Below are 19,645 nucleotides of genomic sequence, written 5' to 3'. Positions count from 1 at the left end.
AAACATCTCCACATCATTTGGACAGTTGATTATGCTGCATACCAGTCACTCAAAGTCAAATCATCCTCCCTCACCCTATATTTGTTTCTCTATATGCCCCACCTGCTTCTGCCACCAAGGTACTATTTTTTTTACCATATTGTTGTATTCAGTTTTTCTTCTACATATTTTGTTTAGAATATTTTGTCTGTTTCATTCATGGAAATATATAGTATAAAATGACAATTCCAGCATGACTGGTTTGCTTTCTACATAGCCTTTTGCCACTTGTCCACAAACCAGCCCAAGTGTATAAGTCAGGAGAAAGAAGCCTGAAGCTAACTTATTCTTCTGACATGGAGACAGAGTAAGATGGGGAGTGTCAGATACAGAGAAGCTTTCTGTCATTAACCTTATGCTCATGATGACTGCGTTGTTTCTTGTACATGACAAACTCCACCCCATGTAGTTCTGTTCCAACACCAAAGTGTGATTTTGATACTTTGTGTTTGTTTGGGGTTTTTTGAGTAATTTTGAGGAGAGAGAGAGAGAGAGAGGGAGAGAGAGAAGCATCAATTAGTTGTTTGATTTAGTTGTTCCATTTACTTGTGCACATATTAATTGTTTCTCCTACTTGCCATGACCAGGGGTCAAACAGTTGACCTCTGTGTACTAGAATGATGCTTAAACTACTGAACCACCGGCCAGGGCACTGACATTGTTCTTAAATACCTGATTTAAGGAAAGGATTATAAGTGGAAAAAGAAGAACCTTAATTTCACTTTCTCCAAAGTACACAGGCTCCCAAAATAAGAGATAAGAACTTTCAACGTCCTTGGTGCTTCCTGACGGTACCCAGTACACATCGCCAAGGACCGCTAGTGCTCACATTTTGTGGCCTCTCACAAAAATTGCTCACAGCAGATAACCCGGTGGCTGGAGGAGGTATTCTGACAGCATGAGATGTGGACTGTCAGAGATGAGTGCTGGAGAAAAGAAGCTGGGGTGTGGAGACAGGTCCGGACACATAGCGAGCTTCTCTCAGCCTCAGTGGCATATAATTTTCCATCTTCATCGAGAGAAAAAATCCCTGGAGGGTACAAAATGTGTGGCAAATCTCCAAGTTTGCTTTATATGCTCACTAAGAAATAGGCAATTTAAAGGGCAAGCAACACTCACAGGAACAGAAAGTTACTGCAGGAAATGAAGAATCTGAAATTCAGAGAAGACTGAGGAAAAAGGGGGCTCTTTGGAAACATGTCCAGGGAAGCCTCGCATTCGTTGTGTCAGCCCCATGATGCTTGCATACACCGAGATGATCACATGACTGCAAGATGAACCAATTATTGACAGATAAAGGAACATCTTACTCATGGCAGAATTCACCATTTTCTGGTAAAGACAGCTGGAAATTTGAAGGAAATCTTTTATTCTTAGCGAGTTAATAAATCTTTCTAGATGATTAGGGAAAATCCTGAAGATGCCGGGATAAAACCTTCATGGATGACAGTGATGGAATCCAACTCACAAGATGACATGCAGACCATGGAATGAACACAGTGAGAAAGGATTCAAACAGCACTAAATAAGCAGATGACAGAGAGAACAAAGACACTCATTAAGCACTTCTTGGATTCCATTGAGACAAAGAAAATTTGTTTTTTTCTCTATCAATATTTTAGTATTTTATATTTATTTTTTTTATTTTTTATTGTTAATTTTAATGGGGTGATATTGATAAATGAGGGTACATGTGTTCATAGGTGGGACATAAAAAGAGAATCAGAGACATGGACAAGAGTGTGGTGGTTACCAGGAAAGGGAAGGGGGGGAGAAAAGGGAGGGGGTTAGGGGAGGGGAGGGGCACGAAGAAAACCAGATAGAAGGTGACAGAAGACAATTTGACTTTGGGTAATGGGTATGCAACATAATCAAATGTCAGAATAACCTGCGGATGAAATTTTTTCTTACACATAGAAAAAGTGAAGAAATGAACAACAACCTGCACTCTAACTTGTTATTAGATAGAAGATAGGGAAGAAGTGCATTGAGTCAATGATTTCTTTTTTCTCTGACTGTTCCCATCATACCCTTCCCTAAACTCAGTCTATGAAAAGAAAGAGGAATGAAGAAGGACTTGAGGCTAGTGTCTGCCATTGTCCACATTAAAAATTTTGAAGAATTTTTGATAAATTGAGGAAAAATGTCAATAACCATAGCTATCTTTTATTAAATGCTGACTCCGCAAAGCCATAGTTGCTAAGACTTCCCCATATATCATCTGAATCGAGCACCACAGTGAATCTGAGGTAGGAAGCACAAAAGGAAATTCAGAACCGATTTTCCTGGTGGAGGACAACTGGAAGGTGCGTCCGTCTATTTCCAGATCAAAAGTTCAGGATGTGCAGATATAAGAGGAAGATATTATTGCCAAGAATTGGAGGATAAGACCACAGCTTTCAGGCTTCGAAGATGAATAAAACAGACATGCATTTGATTTTCATACTGACACCCTAGTACTCTTTTCCTATTTCACATTTTCAGTCTTAACAATTTTGAGGCCATTATTAGTTGCTGATACCATTTCACCAGGAGGATATCCATACAGTGATTATGTACAGTAAACATCATTGTTTTTCTTTTAATTTCTTAAGTCATTTGTTCTAAAATACACAGAACATGTATGTTCTGAACCCAGGAAACCCTACTCTAAATTTTGAACTCACCTTGCAATCTTTCTTACCAAATTATTTTTATTGCAATCTCTGGAAATCACTGTTTATTGGATTTGGGAAGCAGTGATCCCTGGGCCAACCTCTGTCCATCAGACATCACCCACCTAGAGCGCTGGGCATCATCACTCCCTTAGAGGTGGAAGCAGCGATCTGCAGAAGCAGAACAGAGCACAGTCACTCTCCCACCATTTACTCTCCAGCAAGAAACCAAAAGTTTCTCAAGGTTAGGGTAAAGGGGACTGATTCGAAGTGTTTCTTCTCTTAAATAGCTTCATTGATTATCACAGGAATTTAGGGAGAGAAAACCAGACAGATCTAAACTTACCAGCATTGGTTACATCCAGTATGTTTTTCTTTGGAATTCTCTGTTGTAGGCAAACTTCCTCAAACCTTTTTTTGATAATTGGACTCAAATCTGGTTTTCGTCCTATGGAAAAAATGATATTGACTTCCAGTCTTGTGTGTTGGTAGTTAAAGTTCTTGGGGGCATGGGGACACATGGATGGGAAATGGATATCAGTGATTGCTGTATGGCCAGGGGCCACCATCATGGCCATTCACATGCAGGTTCTCATTGAATTCAGGCAGATGGAAAAGAAACAGTGGAGTCGGAAGATGGTGGGCCATTCTGTTTATTGGTGTCTCACCAAGACAGGCAAGCCACAAGGAAAGCCAAAGGGGAAAAGCAGAAAACCTGCTTTTCCCATTGATGGCAAGGGATAAGAGAGGTCTCTGCATTGTTGATGGCAGTAACCGAGAGAGAGAGAGCCCCCCTTCTGCTTTATTTTATAGTATAGAGAATTAAACCTTTAAGCCAATATACAAAAAAATTGATACAAAGCCAATTATATGAGGCATAAATGGGATTCCTCATAAGAGTGCACCACCCCACATCATGCAACAGTCAAGGGTGTGGGGAAAGGCTTAGTTTTGAGAAAATCTTAGTATTAGACGGGTGGGAAAGGCTTAGTATTCAAACTAAGTCTTAGGCTAAAAACTTTTCACTTTACAGCCTGTCTTCCATATCCAATGCAAACTATAATTGAGCAAACATATACATAATATTTACAAGGTAATTTGACCCACAATTACTGCTTAAGCATAAGTTAGGGATGAGGTATAACCAGTCTTAAATGAGACATTTTTAGGATATCTTTTAGCATGAAGAAGGATTTGTCTTCCCATCTCCCAGCCTGAGGGATTCCCCAAGGTGAGCACCCCTCTTCAGAGGAGGACAGATATTCCAGGGTAAGAATAAAAGGAGCATTTTGTTTCCAGCCCCCTCCAAGGTAAGTGTCAGCACAAAGATACTCTACCAAACAGCTCCATGAATTGGGTTACTTTATCATTCTTGAAATTCAAGTCATAATAAATAATATGTTCAGTATAGACTGCTTCAACTATGTGAAATAGATTGTGTATATCATCTGTGGAGGAAACAGGACACAGCTAAGAACTCTTTGGTCCATGGGAAGTAAGAGAAACTCTTTACCCATTCTCTTTCACAGAACAGAATCTAGTGATATCTAATGTCCTCATTTGTATCTCCCTAGGCTTCATCAGGTGCCTGCAAAGGGTAGAATGACAACCAGTGGCACATTGATGACTCATGGTAGAAAATTTAGCCAGAGCTGCAACTTACCACCTTCTATTATTCTCTGTGAGGCTCACTTACCACCCTCGGCCATCTCTGCTATCTTAGAGTCTCTATCATGTCCAGAAGCCCCACTGCTGTTATACACTCAGCACTGATCCATGCAATGCGATGTAGCAGTTGCCACCAGCAACCATCAAAGAGTGAGCAGGGAATCAGAAGCTATTAGGAAAACATATTTTTTGTTGTGCCCTTTTAATTTTGTTGCAGGTGCTAAATATGAGCAAAAATCCATCTTATTCTAATGAATTTATGTGCTAAGTTTTGGCTTTTACACACAAGGTTCTTCCAGCTTGAGGATAGTGACTATTACATGACCAGATCTAAAGTACTTAAATAGCATTGATCTTAAATAGATCAAAGCCTTTGTCATCAGGCTCAGTTGTTAGAGCGTCAGCCAAGCATGCAGACATCCCGTCTTTGATTTCTGGTCAAGGCACACATGTGAAGCGACCATCAGTTCCTTTTCCTCTCCCTCTCCCTCTGCTCACTCTCTTCTTCTCTTGCAACCAGTGGCTTGACTGATCAGAGTGTACCCCCAGGAGCTAAGGATAGTTCAGCTGGTCTGAGTGCATCAGTCTCAGACACTAAGAGTAGCTTGCTTGATTTAAGCCTGTGGCATGACTTTGCTAAGGGACGCCCCTCTGCTGAAGCCCTATACAAGTTTAGTGAGGGTCACAATTCCTTTACCCTACAGTGAAGCGGCTGTAAGTAGTGAAGTCAAGTCTAGTTTCCTAGGAGATAACACTACCGCCATGAAAGGAAGCATAATGCTGGCAAAGAAGGTTTCAGTGCCCATCCACACTAAACTGTTGTTTCCCATAGACCCAATTAAGTTAAGGAAAGACTATGGGGTAGGTAGGCATTATATAGCACATGGCCACTGCTGATGTGGCCATGCAGGTTCTCATTGGATTCGGGCAGATGGTAAAATAACAGTGAAGCCAAAAAATGGTGGCAATTCAGTTTATTAAAATCTCATACTGGCAGACTAACAAACAGGCAGGGAAGACCGCTTCCCTCTCATTCAGAGCTCCCAAAGCCCTGACACTTTCTCCAGTTCCACAACCCAGAAAATCTTCTCTGGTTCCGCTTGGAATCAAGAGTCCCCACCAGCCTCAGCAGAGCTCTCAAAGCTTCTCAACTCAGGTTCCCCATCTGCACTCCTTCTTCTCTTCCTGCAAAACAGGCTGGGGGAAATTCCCTTCTCCAGCAAACATTAGCAATACAATGGTCCTTCCCAAGCAAGAAGGTAATCCACAATTTGCAATCTGCTGCCCTGAGAGCAAGCACCACAGTCTTTCATAGACTACCTACACATGGTGCTACCCAGGTCAATGCAAAATATAAGAGAGCAAACCTGAAAAACACATTTTACAAACTTATTTGCGCAACATGCATAATGGTCTATTTAGAAAATACCTGTTTCCGACTCCAACTTTATATCTAGTTTGAATTTTGTAGTCTTCTTACCTGCACTCAGAGAAGAGGCAAATACAGCCTGACCTGTGGTAGTGCAGCGGATAAATCATCAACTTGGAACGCTAAAGTCGCTGGTTTGAAACCCTGGGCATACCTAGTCAAAGCACATATGGGAGTTGATGCTTTCTGATCCTCCCCTCTTCTCTCTCAGGTTCTCTGTTCTCTCTAAAATGAATACATAAATCTTAAAGAAGCAAATACATCAGAAGTCTTAAATTTCTGAGGGATATGCACTGCCAAGAGAAATTTAGGTCTGCTGTATAGCAAAAGTATGTGATTCATGAATATTCAAGGTGATTTCTCTGAAACTGTACAAGGTGAGGGTGTGTGTTTATGGGGGATAATAGATAAGGGATACCCTACCAGAACCAGGGTGTTGGGCAGATAAAATATATTATGCTCACTTTGTTAAAGATAGTGCTTCCCCTGTGGAAGCCCGTTGTTCAGGTGATAATATTAGTTGCCCTTCTTACTTGGGATGAGTGTGATTATGTTAATGTATGTTGGGGGAGGGCTTTCACGCCAAAAGGTTTTAAAAGGAAAGATCATGTTGTTCTAGGAAAGAGTGATTACATTCTAGGAGAGCAGAGAGGAAAGCAGATAAAGGCCATGTGGAGGAGAGAAGGAGCAGCCAAGATGGCAGAAGGCTGAAGGAAAAGCCAGTTTGTGCAGAGTTTATGCAGACAGAAGGAGATGGAGAACAGAGGTGAATAAGGCTAGTGAGCTAGAAACCTTTGACTCTAGGAAACTCGGATAAGTCATTAGCTTTGTGAGTGCTGAATGAGTGTGTTTTGGAGCCCAGTGTGTGTTTTTACTTGCCCACTGGGTGCAAGCTAGGATTAAAGGTAATGACCCACCAGTTCTTGGCACTGTTGTTTCATTACAGTCTGTCCGAATCTAATGCAAACCTGCATGGGCCAGGTGGCTGTGATTGTGGCCATGGCTACTGGCTTTACACAGGGCCAAGGAGGATAGTGACTATAAGAACATGTTTCCATCACATACTCTGAACCCTTATATCTTGAAATCTTTCTTTGCTCACACACGTGACAACTAAGCCCTAGGGTGGGAGGAGAAACCAGAGGGAAAGAACTGGGTTCCTGAATGACTCTGTGGAATAGAGTTGCCAGCCAACCTGGAGAACTCTCTTTAGATTTTTTCATATGAGACTAAAATTAATTTAATCTTGACTAAACCATACTAGACTATAGTTCGGTCTCCCTTTTTCTTTCTCTCTCTCTCTCATATTATTATTATTTCTGACTCTGCCCCTCTGTGGGACAACACGGGCGCCCACTCCCGGGGCTTTGGAAGGAATCTCTTGCCCACTATCTGCGCGCGCTGACCAGGAGATCAGGGAAAATGGCTGCCCCACTTGTCTTTCTTTGTCTGGGTTTGGTGCGAGTGTTAGCTTGTGTTGCCCGGGTTGCCACAGGAACAGTTTTTCCTCGGCTTGGATCTCCGTGCCACAGCCTGGTTCGGCCGTTTGTGCCACGGCCTGGATCTATTCACCCCCTTTGCCTGCCTTAGTTTCTATATTCTCAGTTCCCAGTGAAAGCCGCCCTGTTTAGGTTAGTGAGGAAGGTGGAGCATTTCTTACTCCCTATTTCCTTCGGGGTTTGATTATGTATTTAGTCAATTTTTTGCTCGACCATACCTTCGGGTGTATTGTGAAACATCTGGAGGCTCCAAGGATAGGCTTTTCTGTTTCTGGTTGAAGATCTTGTTGAGTTTTGGGGGAGATTTATCGGTATCACTTCCTACCGTGCCATTACTCTGATGTCATCCTATTATTATTTCTTTTTCTACCTAGAGAAACTAATGAAATGTCCAAATAGAGATATTTATCTTTCACAAATGAGCCGGTTCCTCCACCTGAATGGAGTAAAGGCAATTCTATCCTCCCCACTGCTCAGGCCAAAATTCTTGGAGGCATCCTGTGTCCTTGCCCCTACCGGATGTAAACATTGAAAGAGGCCCTGCATATATGATTAAGCTTGCTGCATCTCCGAACTTCAGGTGGACACATGCATGGAGTAAGCTGGGACCTAATCCTAAAAATGTGAATATCTTCAAACAAAGACCACCAGGTCCATTCCTGTTGTTAAAAAAACTAGGTTAATTATTGTGCCTCGAAGGTATGCTCACAGTGGGGAACCATGGGTGTCTTAGTCAGATCATGTTAAGAAGAACTTACTACAGGACTTGAGGACAATCTAAATAACCTCTAGGTTGCATGCTGTCAGAGATCAGGGAAGTCTATCATTGACTGCATCCTTAAATCTTCCCTATATAGAGTGAAGATAAGGATGACTGTGAAGCTGGAGTTGATAAAGAAGTAGCAGTCACTCATTTTAGCCAAGAGAGACATGTTTTTGGATTGCACAACAATCTTGTTTTAATGATATTTGAGTGACCTTGTCTGATGTTTTATGAAATTATTTATGTCCCACAGCACAACAATCTTACCTTTGTCCATCAGGCCGGCTAGAGATAACACTGAAGCCTAGCCATGGGGGTCAGATCATTCCAGAAGGGCAGGGACTGCATGTATTTCATTCTCAAAGGGGAAGTTTTGCCCCCTTTCAGGTCACATGCAGTCAGCTTCTCTCTGTGACTCTAGGGGAGCTACAAGAGCTGTCTCCAAGTCATTCTAGTTCATCGCCTGCTTCTCAGAGTTTATGTCTTCAGTTCAACCCACCTCCCTCCCTCCTGACTGTTTTGACCCACCCTGCATAGGTGACCCAGATCTGTCCTCAGAACCTAGTGGACTGGACTGCTTTTCTTTTTCTTTTCTTTTGAAAATAACTGCCTGACCAGGCGGTGGCGCAGTGGATAGAGTGTTGGACTAGGATGTGGAAGGACCCAGGTTCGAGACCCCGAGGTCGCCAGCTTGAGCGCGGGCTCAACTGGTTTGAGCAAAAAGCTCACCAGCTTGGACCCAAGGTTGCTGGTTCCAGCAAGGAATTACTCGGTCTATTGAAGGCCCTCGGTCAAGGCACATATGAGAAAGCAATCAATGAACAACTAAGGTGTCGCAACAAAAAACTGATGATTAATGCTTCTCATCTCTCTCCGTTTCTGTCTGTCTGTCCCTATCTATCCCTCTCTCTGACTCTCTCTCTGTCCTTGTAAAAAAAAAAAAGAAAGAGAGAAAGAAAGGAAGAAAGAAAGAAAGAAAGAAAGAAAGAAAGAAAGAAAGAAAGAAAGAAAGAAAGAAAATAACTGCTCTTCACTGTTTCTGATCGAATGATGTCTTCACTCCTTGCTTTTGAGTGTTAACATTTCATGCTACTTTTTTCTTTTTATATATTTTATTTATTCATTTTTATTAGAGAGAGAGGAGAGAGTGGAGAGAGAGAGAGAGAGAGAGAGAGAGAGAGAGAGAAGGAGTGAGGAGCTGGAAGCATCAACTCCCGTATGTGCCTTGGCGAGGCAAGCTTGGGGTTTTGATTCGGCGACCTCAGTGTTCCAGGTCGATGCTTTATCCACTGCACCACCACAGGTCAGGCACATTTCATGCTTCTATTATTGGAAATGTTTGAAATTGAAAGGTAGATTTCACAGGGAGTTCAAGCTGCCATCCTGACCCAGGAGCAGTGGAGAGTCTGTCTGTGCCTCCCCTGGGCTGTAGTTTCCTAAGCTGTGGCACCTCAGCCATCTCCTATCATCCAAGTGGTCACCTGTGCATTGACTGTTGTTGTTTGTAATGCTCTAAACATTCCCAAGGAAACCCTAGAGGCCATGCCCTGTGGCCATTAGCTTGTCTGTTTTCTATATTTTAGAAAATTCAATTTAACATGGTGATATTTATTAATATAAATACATAGGTTTAAGGGGAACATTTCTATAGCATTTGAACTGTTGTTTATTTTGGTTACCTATTACTCAAAGTCAGATCATTTTTAGTCACCATACATTTGTCCCTGTTTACACCATTTCCCCCACCCTGTCTCCTGTGTCCCCATCCCTCAAGTAACCACTTCATTTTTATCTATGTCCATGAGTCTTATTTTTATATCCCATCTATGTCTGAAATCATACAGTTTTAACTTTTTCTGATTTATGTATTTCGCTCAGTATCATGTTCTCAAGATCCATCTATGTTGTCATAAATGTCACTATGTCATCATTTCTATTGGCTGAGTAGTGCTCCATTGTTATATGTACCATATCATCTTTATTCAATTGTCTATTAAAGGACACTTTCATTCTTTCCATGTCCTGGCCTGGGCATAACACTGCGATGGAACGTGGGGTGCATGTGTCTTTCACATACAGTACCAATGTTTTCAATTGTTTGGGGTAGATACCCAGTGGAGGGATTTCTGGGTCATACGGCATTTCTATTCTTATTTTTGAGTAAACACCATACTTTCTTCCATAATGGTGGTACTAATTTGCATTCTCACCAACAGGGAATGAGGTTTTCTTTTTCTTCACAGCCTCTCCAACACTCGTTATTACCGGTCTTGTTGATAATAGCCAATCTAAGAAGTGTGAGGTGGTATCTCATTGAAGTTTTGATTTGCATTTCTCAAATAAGAAGTGAAGATGAGCATCTTTTCCTATATCTGTTGGCCATTTGTATGTCATGTTGGAGGAAGTGTCTGTTCAAGTCCTATCTCCATTTTTTTAATTGGATTGTTTGCTTGTTTGTTGCTGAGCTTTGGGAGTTCTTTATATATTTTGGATATTAATTCCTTATCAGAGCTGCTGTTTCCAAATATCATCTCCCATTTAGTTAGCTGCCTATTTGTTTTGTTGTCAGTTTCTTTTGCTGTGCAGAAAGAAGTTTTTTAGTTTGATGTAGTCCCACTCATTTATTTTTGCCTTTACTTTCCTTGCCTTTGGGGTCAAATTCATAAATTGTTCTCCACAGCCATGGTGCGTGAGTATAATGCCTATGTTTTGTTCTATGTAATTTATTGTTTCAGATCTTACATTTAGGTCTTTCAATTTTTGTGCATGGGAACAAACTGTAGTCAAGTGTCATTCTTTTTGTGTGTGGCTCTCTTTTCCCATCTCCATTTATAGAAGAGACTTTCTTTTCTTCATTGTGTGTTTTTGGCTCTTTGTCAAAGATGATTTGTCCATATACCTGTGGGTTTTTTTCTTGGATCTTGATTCTGTTCCATTGGCATATGAGTCTGTGTTTCTGCCAATACCATGCTGTTTTCATTATCGTGGCTCTGTAGTATAATTTGAAGTTAGGTAGGGTGATACTCCGGCTTCATTCTTTTTCCTCGTGATTGCTTTGGCTATTTGAGCATTTATATAGTTTCACACAAACCTGGTGATTTTTTGTTCTGTTTCTTTAAAAAATGACATTGGGATTTTAATGAAGATTGCATTAAATTTGTATATTGCTTTGGATAATATGGTCTTTTTAACTATGTTGACTCTTCCAGCCCATGAACATGGAATATTTATCCAGTTCATTGTATCTTTTTTAATTTCCTTCAATAATGTTTTGTAGTTTTCTATATATAGGTCCTTCATGTCCTTTCTTAACTTTACTCTTAGATATTTTATTTTATTTTATTTTATGCAATCTTAAAAAACTGGTTGTACTTTTTTAAGTCATTCTCTGAAGTTTTATCATTACCATATGAGAAAGAAATAGACTTTTGCATATTGATTTTGTATCCTGCCACTTCCCTGTAGTGGTTTATTGTTTCTAGTAGTTTTTAGTGGAGTCTTTGGGGTTTTCTATATTCAGGATCATGTCATCTGCAAAAAGTGATACTTTACTTCTTTCCCAATATGGATGCCTTTTATTTCTTTCTCTTGCCTGATTGCTCTGGCTCAGACTTCAGAATTATGTTGAATAAGAATAGAGAGAGTGGGTAGCCATGTCTTTCTCCTGGTTTTAAGAATAAGCCTTCATTTTTTTCAACATTTAGTATGATATTAGCTGATGGTTTGTCATATATGGCCTTTAGCAGGGGTCTCAAACTCGCAGCCCACGGGCCGCATGCGGCCCGCCGAACAATTTTGTGCGGCCCGCAGACTAATTCACGGGTTTACTTAATTTTATCCAAAATATTTTGAACTTCGTGGATTAGTCTGCGGGCCGCACAAAATTGTTCGGCGGGCCGCAAGTTTGAGACCCCTGATGTAGAGGTACTTTCTTTTCTATTCCTATTTTATTGAGTATTTTAAACATAATGGCACATTATATCATATTAAATACCTTTTCAGAATTGCTGATAGGACCATATGATTGTTGTTCTTTTTTTTGTTGTTATGTGGTGTATTATGGTGATCTATTTACGTATGTGGAACCATTCTTGTGCTCCTAGAATGAATCTCACTCTATCATGAGGTATTATTATGATTATTATTTTTATTTAGACAATTAAATTTAACAGGGTGACATTGGACAGCCAGAGTACATAGATTTGTAGAAAACATCTCCACATCATTTGGACAGTCAATTATGTTGTATACCCAACACCCAAAGTCAAATCATCCTATATATGTTTTCTTTATGCCCCTCTCCCTCCACCCACTGAGGTATTTTTTAATGTGTTATTGTATTCTATTTTGCTCGTACAAACTTTGTTTAGAATATGTTGTCAGTTTCTTTAATAACATCATATAAAATGACACATCCCAATATGACTGGTTGCTTTCCACATAGCCTTTTGCCACTTGTCAACCATTTAGGGCAAGAGTGTAAGTCAGGAGAAAGAAGCCTGAAGCTAACTCATTCTCCTATGTAAAGCCAGTAGCCATGGCCACCATCACAGCCTCCTGGCCCATGCAGGTTTGCATTTGATAATGAAACAGCAAAGCCAAGAACTGGTGGGCCATTAACTTTAATCTTAGCTTGCACCCGGTGGGCAAGAATTACACACAGTGGTAAAACACTTCCCTTTCCACTCAAGACTCCCAAAGCCAATGACTTATCCGAGTTTCCTAGAATCAAAGGTTTCTACCTCACCAGCCCAATTCCCCTCTGTTCCCCATCTCCTTCTCTCTGCACAAAGTCTGCACAAACTGGCTTCTCCTTCAGCACTCCACCATCTTGGCTGCTTCTCCTCTCCTTCATGTGGCCTTTCTCTGCTCTCCTCCAGCATGGGCTCTCTGCCTGATTTTATAGTGTGGAAATCAAAACCTTTAATCCAATATACAAACAAGGAAGTCTCTGATACAAAGTCACTTATTTGAGGCATAATGGGATTCCTCATAAGAGTGCACCACCCCACATCATGCAACAGTCAAGGGTGTGGGGGAAAGCTTAGTTTTGAAAAGATCTTAGTATTAAAAGGGTGGGAAAGGCTTAGTCTTAAAACTAAGCCTTAGGCTATAAGAACCCTGCCTATTTACAGCCCGTCACCACACCAAATGCAAAGTATATATATATATGTGAGCAAATATATGATATAGATTATATTTACAAACTTATTTGACCAACATCCTGACATGGAGGCAGAGTAAGACTGGGAGCATCAGATCCCTAGAAGCCTCTGTCATTAACCTTATGCTCATGATGACTGAGTCATTCCTCATGCCTCACAACCCCCACCCCATGTAGTTCTTCTGTTCTGCCCACCAAGTGTGACTATGACACTGTTTATTTTTTACTTGAAGTTGAAAGAGAAAGCTAGAAGAGAGAGAGAGAGAGAGAAACATCAACTCGTTGTCCAACTTATTTGCTCCATTTACTAGTGTACTTATTGATTCCTTCTCCTACTTGCCCTTACCCAGGATCCAATCATTTCCTTAAAGGGCTGGGATGATACTATCCACTGAGCAACATGGTCAGGGCATTGACACTGTGTTTAAGCATCACAGTTAAAATAAAAATATAGGTGGAGGAAGAACTTTAACTACCCTTTCTTCAAAGCCCAAAGGCTCCAAAATAAGAGGTAAAGTACTTTCAGCCTCCTTGATGTCCCCTGACGGCACCCAGTACAAATCACTAAGGACATCTAGAGCTCACATTCTGTGTCCTCTCACTGAACATGCTCACAACAAATAACAATGGTGTTATGAGGGATGCCACCTCTGTCAGAGATGGGTGATGGAGAGAAGCTGGGGTGTGGGGACAGGTCCTGACACATGGTGACTGGTCTCAGCCTCAGCAGCATCTAACTCTCACTCCCCATCGAGAGAGAGAATCCCCGGAGAGTACAAATTGTGGGCAAGTCTCAACTTATTTCATAGGATCACTAAGAAATAGGCAATTTAAAGGGCAAGCAGCACTCACAGGGACAGAGAATTACTGCAGAGAACAGAGATTCTGAGACTCAGGGAAGACTCTGAAGAGCAAGAGGACTATTTGGGTACAGGTCCAAGGAAACCTCCCATTCGCTGTGTCAGCCCCATGACGCTCACATACACAGAGATTATCACATGACTGGAAGATGAATCATTTATTCACAGGTTGAGGAAAGTGTTATTCATAGCAGAGTTCTCCTGGGTTTGGCAAAGAGAATCGGAAATTTGAAAAAAACTTGATTCCTAGCGTGTTGATAAATTTTCTTGATGATTATGAAAAATCTTGAAGATCCAGGGGTAAAGCCTTCATGGATGATAATAATGAAAACCAGCTCACACACCTTGTCACAAAATGACATGGGGACCGTACAATGACGATCCTGGCGCACAAGTGAAGGAAGATTCACACAGCACTAAATAAGCAAATGACAGAAAACATAGACACTCATTAAGCACTTCCTGGTTTCCACTGAGACAAAGGGAATTTCTCTTATAGAGAAAAAAGGTGAAGAATTAATCATTAACCAGCACTCTAACTTGTTACTTGACACAATATAGGTAAGGAGGGCATTGAGTCGACGATTTCTCTCTTTTTTTTTTTTTTTGACTAATTCCATGGTACATCTCCCTAAACACAGTCTATGAAAAGAAAGAGGAATCATGGGAGGACCTGAGGCTGGAATCTACCACTGACCACATTACAAAGTTTTTGGAGCCTGACCAGGTAATGACTCACTGGAATGAGCATCGGATTGGGATGCAGAGGACCCAGGGATGAAGTCACAAGGTTGCCACTTGTGTGTGAGATCATAGACATAAACATATGGTTGCTGGCATGACCCCAAAGGTCACTGGCTTGAAGCACAAGGTTGCTGGCTTGAGCCAAAGGTCACACTGCCTTGAGCCAAGGGGCACTCATTCTGCTAGAGACCCCAACCAAAACCCATATGAGAAAACAATCAATGAACAACTAAGGTGCTGCAATGAAGAATTGATTCTTCTCATCTCTCTCCCTACTTGCCTGTCTGTTCCTATCTGTTCCTCTCTCTGTCTCTGTCTAAAAAAAAAATATTGAGGAATTTTTTATAAATTGAGGAAGAATGGCAATAACCATAGCTGCCTTTAATTGAATGCTGACTCTACAAAGCCATAGTTGCTAAGACTTCCCTATATCATCTAAATAGAGCCCCACAGTAAATCTGAGGTAGGAAGCAGATGAGGAAATTCAGAACCGATTTTCCTGGTGGAGCACAACTGGATGGTGAGTCAGTCTATATCCAGATCAGAACTTAAGGAAGTGCAGAGATCAAAGGAAGACATTATCACCACAAACTGTTGGGTGAGACCACTGCTTTGGGGATTGGAAGATTGATAAATACAGACATGTATTTGAGTTTCATACTCACACCTAGTACTCTTTTCCTATTTCAAATTTTAAGTCTAATAATATTGAGGACATTATCATTTTCTGAGGTAGATATCCACACAGTGATTCTGTATGGTATTACAACATTATTTTCCATTAAATTGCTTAGGTCACTTGCATTAAAATTCACAGAACATGTGTGTCCTGAACCCAGGAAACCCTACTGCAAATTCCAAACTCAACCTGCAAGCGTCCTGACCAAATTATTGCCATTGCAATCTATGTACATAAGCCTTTATTGGTTTTGGAAAGCAGTGATCCCTGGACCACCCTCTCTCCATCAGATTTTACTCACCTGGAAGCCTGGACACCATCACTATCTCGGTTGTGGAGGCAGCGATCTGCAGAGGCAGAACAGAGCAAAGTCACTGTCCAACCCATTTACTTCCCAGCAAGAAACCAAAGGATTTTCTAGTTTAAGGAAGAGGGGACTGATAGGTTAGGGAGGTGTTTCTTTTCTTAAATGTCTCCATTCAGTATCATGGGAATTTAGGGAAATAAAACCAGAGAGCTAAACTTACCACCATTGGTCACATCCATTATGTTTTCCTTAGGAATTCCATGTTGTAGGCCAAGTTCCTCAAACCTTTTCTTGATAGTTGGACTCAAATCTGGTTTTCGTCCTGTGGAAACAATGACAGTAGCTGTTGTGTCTAGCATGTTGGTCGTTGAGGCTTTTGATGGCATGGGGACAGGTGGATAGGAAATGGGTGGCAGTGATTGGTGTTTAGGCAGAAGTTAGGAATAAACTGTATAAATGGTCTTGAATTGGACTTTTTTTAGAATATCTTTGGAGGACAAAGAGAGATTCACCTTCCCATCACCAAGCCTGAGGGATTCCCCAAGGCGAGCACCTCTCTTTAGAGGAGGACGCACGTCCCAGGATATAAGTGATCAGAGCATTTTGTTTCCAGCCCACTCCAAGGTGACTGTTAGCATGAAGATACTCTACCGAAAAACTCCATGAATCGGGTTTCTTTATCATTCTTAAAATTCACGTCATAAAAAACAAGATATTCACTATAGACTGCTTCAACAATGTTAAATAGATTGAATCCATCATCTGTGGAGGAAACAGGACACAGCTAAGAACTCTTTGATCCATGGGAAGCAGGTGAAACTTTCACCCAATATCTTTCACAGAACAGAATCTAGTGATATCTCATGTCCTCCTTTACATCTCCCTAGGCTTCATCAGGTGCTTCTATGGGTAGAATCGACTACCAGTGACACATTAATGACTAGTGCTAGAAAATTCAGCCACAACTTCAACTTACCTTCTATTATCCTCTGTGAGGCTCACCTACCACCCTAGGCCATCTCTGCCATCTCTGTGTCTCTGTCCTTTCCATAAGCCCCACTGACACTAGATACGCCGCTCTCATCCAAGCAATGTGCTGTGGCCACCAGAAACCATCAGAGTGATTAAAAAATCAGAAGACATACTTCTATCCAGACTTCTATCAAGACTATCCAGAAAACATACTTCTTGTGTGACTTTTTACTTTTGTTGCTGGTGTTACATATGGCCAAGTAGAAATCTTATTTTAATGACTTTATGTGCCAGGTATTGGCTTTTACACACAAGGTACTCCCATCATGAGGATATTGACAATTACATGACCTGACATATATTACTTAAGTAGTGTTGATCATAAATGGATCTCTAGGCTGTCACCCTCTACCTTAGTGAATAGAGCATCAGCTCGGCATGTGGACACGCCTGGTTCAATCCCTGGTCAAGACACACATATGAGGTGAACATCAGCTGCTCTTCCTCTTCCTCTCCCTCTACTCTCTCTCTTCCCCTTTTGCATCCAGTGGCTCGACTAGTCTGAGAATCAGCCCCGGAAGCTAAGCAAAGTTGAATTTGTCTGGGCGTGACAGCTTTAGGTGCTGATGATAGCTCCGTTGATTCAACCATCAGTCTCAAACAGGGGTTGCTGGGTTGATCTAGGTTGGGGTGCTAGCAAGAGTCTGTCTCACAGTCTCACTTCCTCTAATTTAAAAAAAAAAATGGATCAAGATCCTATTGTGATTTAGTAAATTTCTTGTCATTTAGAGTAGAATTTACAAACACTTATTTTTATGTATACTTACAGATAATACTATATAAACCGTTCCTCTCTGTTGGGTGACCCGTGATAGTAAATTGAACACATTCTCCATTTTCCCTGAAAAACAAAATGACCAGAGGCCCAAGAGACATGATAGAGCTGGCTCCACCTTCCACCTGTAACCCGTGGGTGGTTCCAGTTAGATGGCCCTCACCTCCAGTAGTCCCAGTTAAATTTAGTCCTCTCACCACTTCTCTCTGAGTCTAGAAAAGATTCAGGTCATGGAGCCATGGAAGAGTGCCGGATGAGGGACTGAGATTTTGGATACAGGCCCACAATATAAGTGCACACATGTATGTGTGTGTTTGTGCCTGTGTTGTGTGTTTATGTTGTGGTGTGTGTGTCTGTGTTTCTGTGCATGCATAGAGCCACAAAAGCATATACAGTCTTTTGTTCTGTTTTTACAAATATAAAATGTTGTACTTACTTTGTATGATATTTAAAAAAGAGAGAAGAGTTGGCCAGTTCCTGCATGTATTCCACATAGATCCTCAGGTTACCATTTTCTTCTATCCTTTTTTTCTCATCTGAGGCTAACATGACAGTATACCACTCCCCTGAGAGCTGCAATAAATCAGTAAAATGGCTGAGGGAGAAGAGAAGACAGGGGGCACTTCATGGACACTAGTCTCCGTAAACTCGCCCGATGGGCCAGACTCAGATGGTGATGTGAAGACAGCATGAGAACTCAGGTCAGTTCATACCACATGTAAGGTTCTTTCCACTGTCCCTCCCGTGAAAACGGAGGTCCTCAAGTACTGTTCTCTTTTCACATAAAACAGTTGTTGTCATTACAATGTCAAAAACCACCCCTTTCTCTAACATGTCAAAACCTCTTCCCATCCCGTGGGGCCACCTTGCTTCAGTATCCCCACAGCCACCCCCAAAGTCAGACTCCCTATGCTCCCCCGACTCTACCTTTGACATATCGAAGTTGCTTGTCACAACTTCATGGTGTCCTCCCTCCTGGGCACAGACCAGGGTCAGCCCCAGACACAGCAGCAGCAGCTTCATCTTGGGAGGGACAACACTGACCCGGCTGCAGTCACTGGGGTGAGTCTCTCTGATGGTGGCTCCGCTCTCCAGCGCCTCTGTCTTTATATTCAGTCTGGGTCCCGTGTTTAGTCCACAGGGCACCCCTTTCTCCTCCCACTCCACGAATGTCTGTGTGCATTGGTGTGAGGCCAGAATTGTTCCATTCAATCTCATCTCTTTTAGATCTACTCAGTGACCTGACATTAATCAAAATACACACACCAAAATAAATAAAAATGGAACATGCAATCAAAGACTGTCGTTTGAAACCTATTTAAGTGTGAAACCTGAAACCAGTGACAAGCAGCAGGAATGGAGATCTGGGAAATTGCATGTGTGGACCCTCCATGGACCACACTCACACGGCATGTTGAAACAGGTGAGTCACTCCATCTGAATTACCTTCAGTCTGTATTCATTGGTTTGAGGCCAGAATTCTTTCTGTTAATCTCATTTCTTTTAGATCTACTCAGTAATTTGACATTACTCAAAACACACACTCTAAAAAACAACCAAAAAATAACAGTATATTCATTGAATGACTGCCTTTTGAAACCAGATTGACCTGTGACATCTGAAACCAGTGATTAGCGGCAGGAATGGAGATCTGGGAAATGGCATGTGTGGACCCTCCATGGACCACCACTCACACGGCGTGTAGAAATAGGTGAGTCTCTCCATTTTAATCACCCTCAGAAACAAAGAAACTGTCTCTACAAAAGATGACAGTACCTATCACAAACATTCAAATAGAGTAGATTAGAATAGGGTGCATAAAATAATGTCTTAAAAGTATGGTGTCTAGTAATGAGTACATTTTAATTTCTATTTCTTGCTGTCTGAATTCAACTATGATGAATGAATAAATGATTAATCACTAAGTATATATACCTTGCTATATACTGAAGACCCCCTAAAAGAAATGGAGATGTAGACGATGTCAATCATTTCTTTAAGCAACTTTCAATGCAGGTGGTGATGAAATGCT

General features: G+C 41.3%; 1 protein-coding gene across 1 annotated transcript; it reads right to left on the bottom strand.

The window, feature by feature from the left end:
- Positions 1–1,170: 1,170 nt before the first annotated feature.
- Positions 1,171–18,680, bottom strand: LOC136322179 (major allergen Equ c 1-like). The gene is made up of 7 exons (XM_066254330.1): positions 18,541–18,680; positions 18,050–18,186; positions 17,606–17,679; positions 16,458–16,568; positions 16,027–16,128; positions 15,801–15,846; positions 1,171–1,306 (listed from the first exon to the last, which is right to left on the bottom strand). Exons 1-7 carry the CDS (start codon positions 18,634–18,636, stop codon positions 1,171–1,173), a joined length of 702 nt encoding a protein of 233 aa, XP_066110427.1. The 5' UTR covers positions 18,637–18,680.
- Positions 18,681–19,645: the final 965 nt, after the last annotated feature.

Source organism: Saccopteryx bilineata, chromosome 2 (genome assembly GCF_036850765.1).
Source record: "Saccopteryx bilineata isolate mSacBil1 chromosome 2, mSacBil1_pri_phased_curated, whole genome shotgun sequence".
In the NCBI taxonomy this organism is placed as follows: domain Eukaryota; kingdom Metazoa; phylum Chordata; class Mammalia; order Chiroptera; family Emballonuridae; genus Saccopteryx; species Saccopteryx bilineata.
The sequence above is the reverse complement of the archived record's forward strand: the minus strand, read 5'-3'. Positions and strand labels throughout refer to the sequence as shown.

Bases quoted from the DNA above. Each gene is read 5' to 3' on its own strand.
- LOC136322179 (XM_066254330.1), bottom strand. From the start codon at position 18,636: ATGAAGCTGCTGCTGCTGTGTCTGGGGCTGACCCTGGTCTGTGCCCAG. The intron at 17,680-18,049 runs GTAAGTACAACA...TTTGTTTTTCAG, and splicing joins TTTTTTAAATATCATACAAA to GGAAAATGGAGAATGTGTTC. The intron at 1,307-15,800 runs GTGAGTAAAATC...TTCATCTTGCAG, and splicing joins GATGGTGTCCAGGCTTCCAG to TCATGTGATCATCTCGGTGT.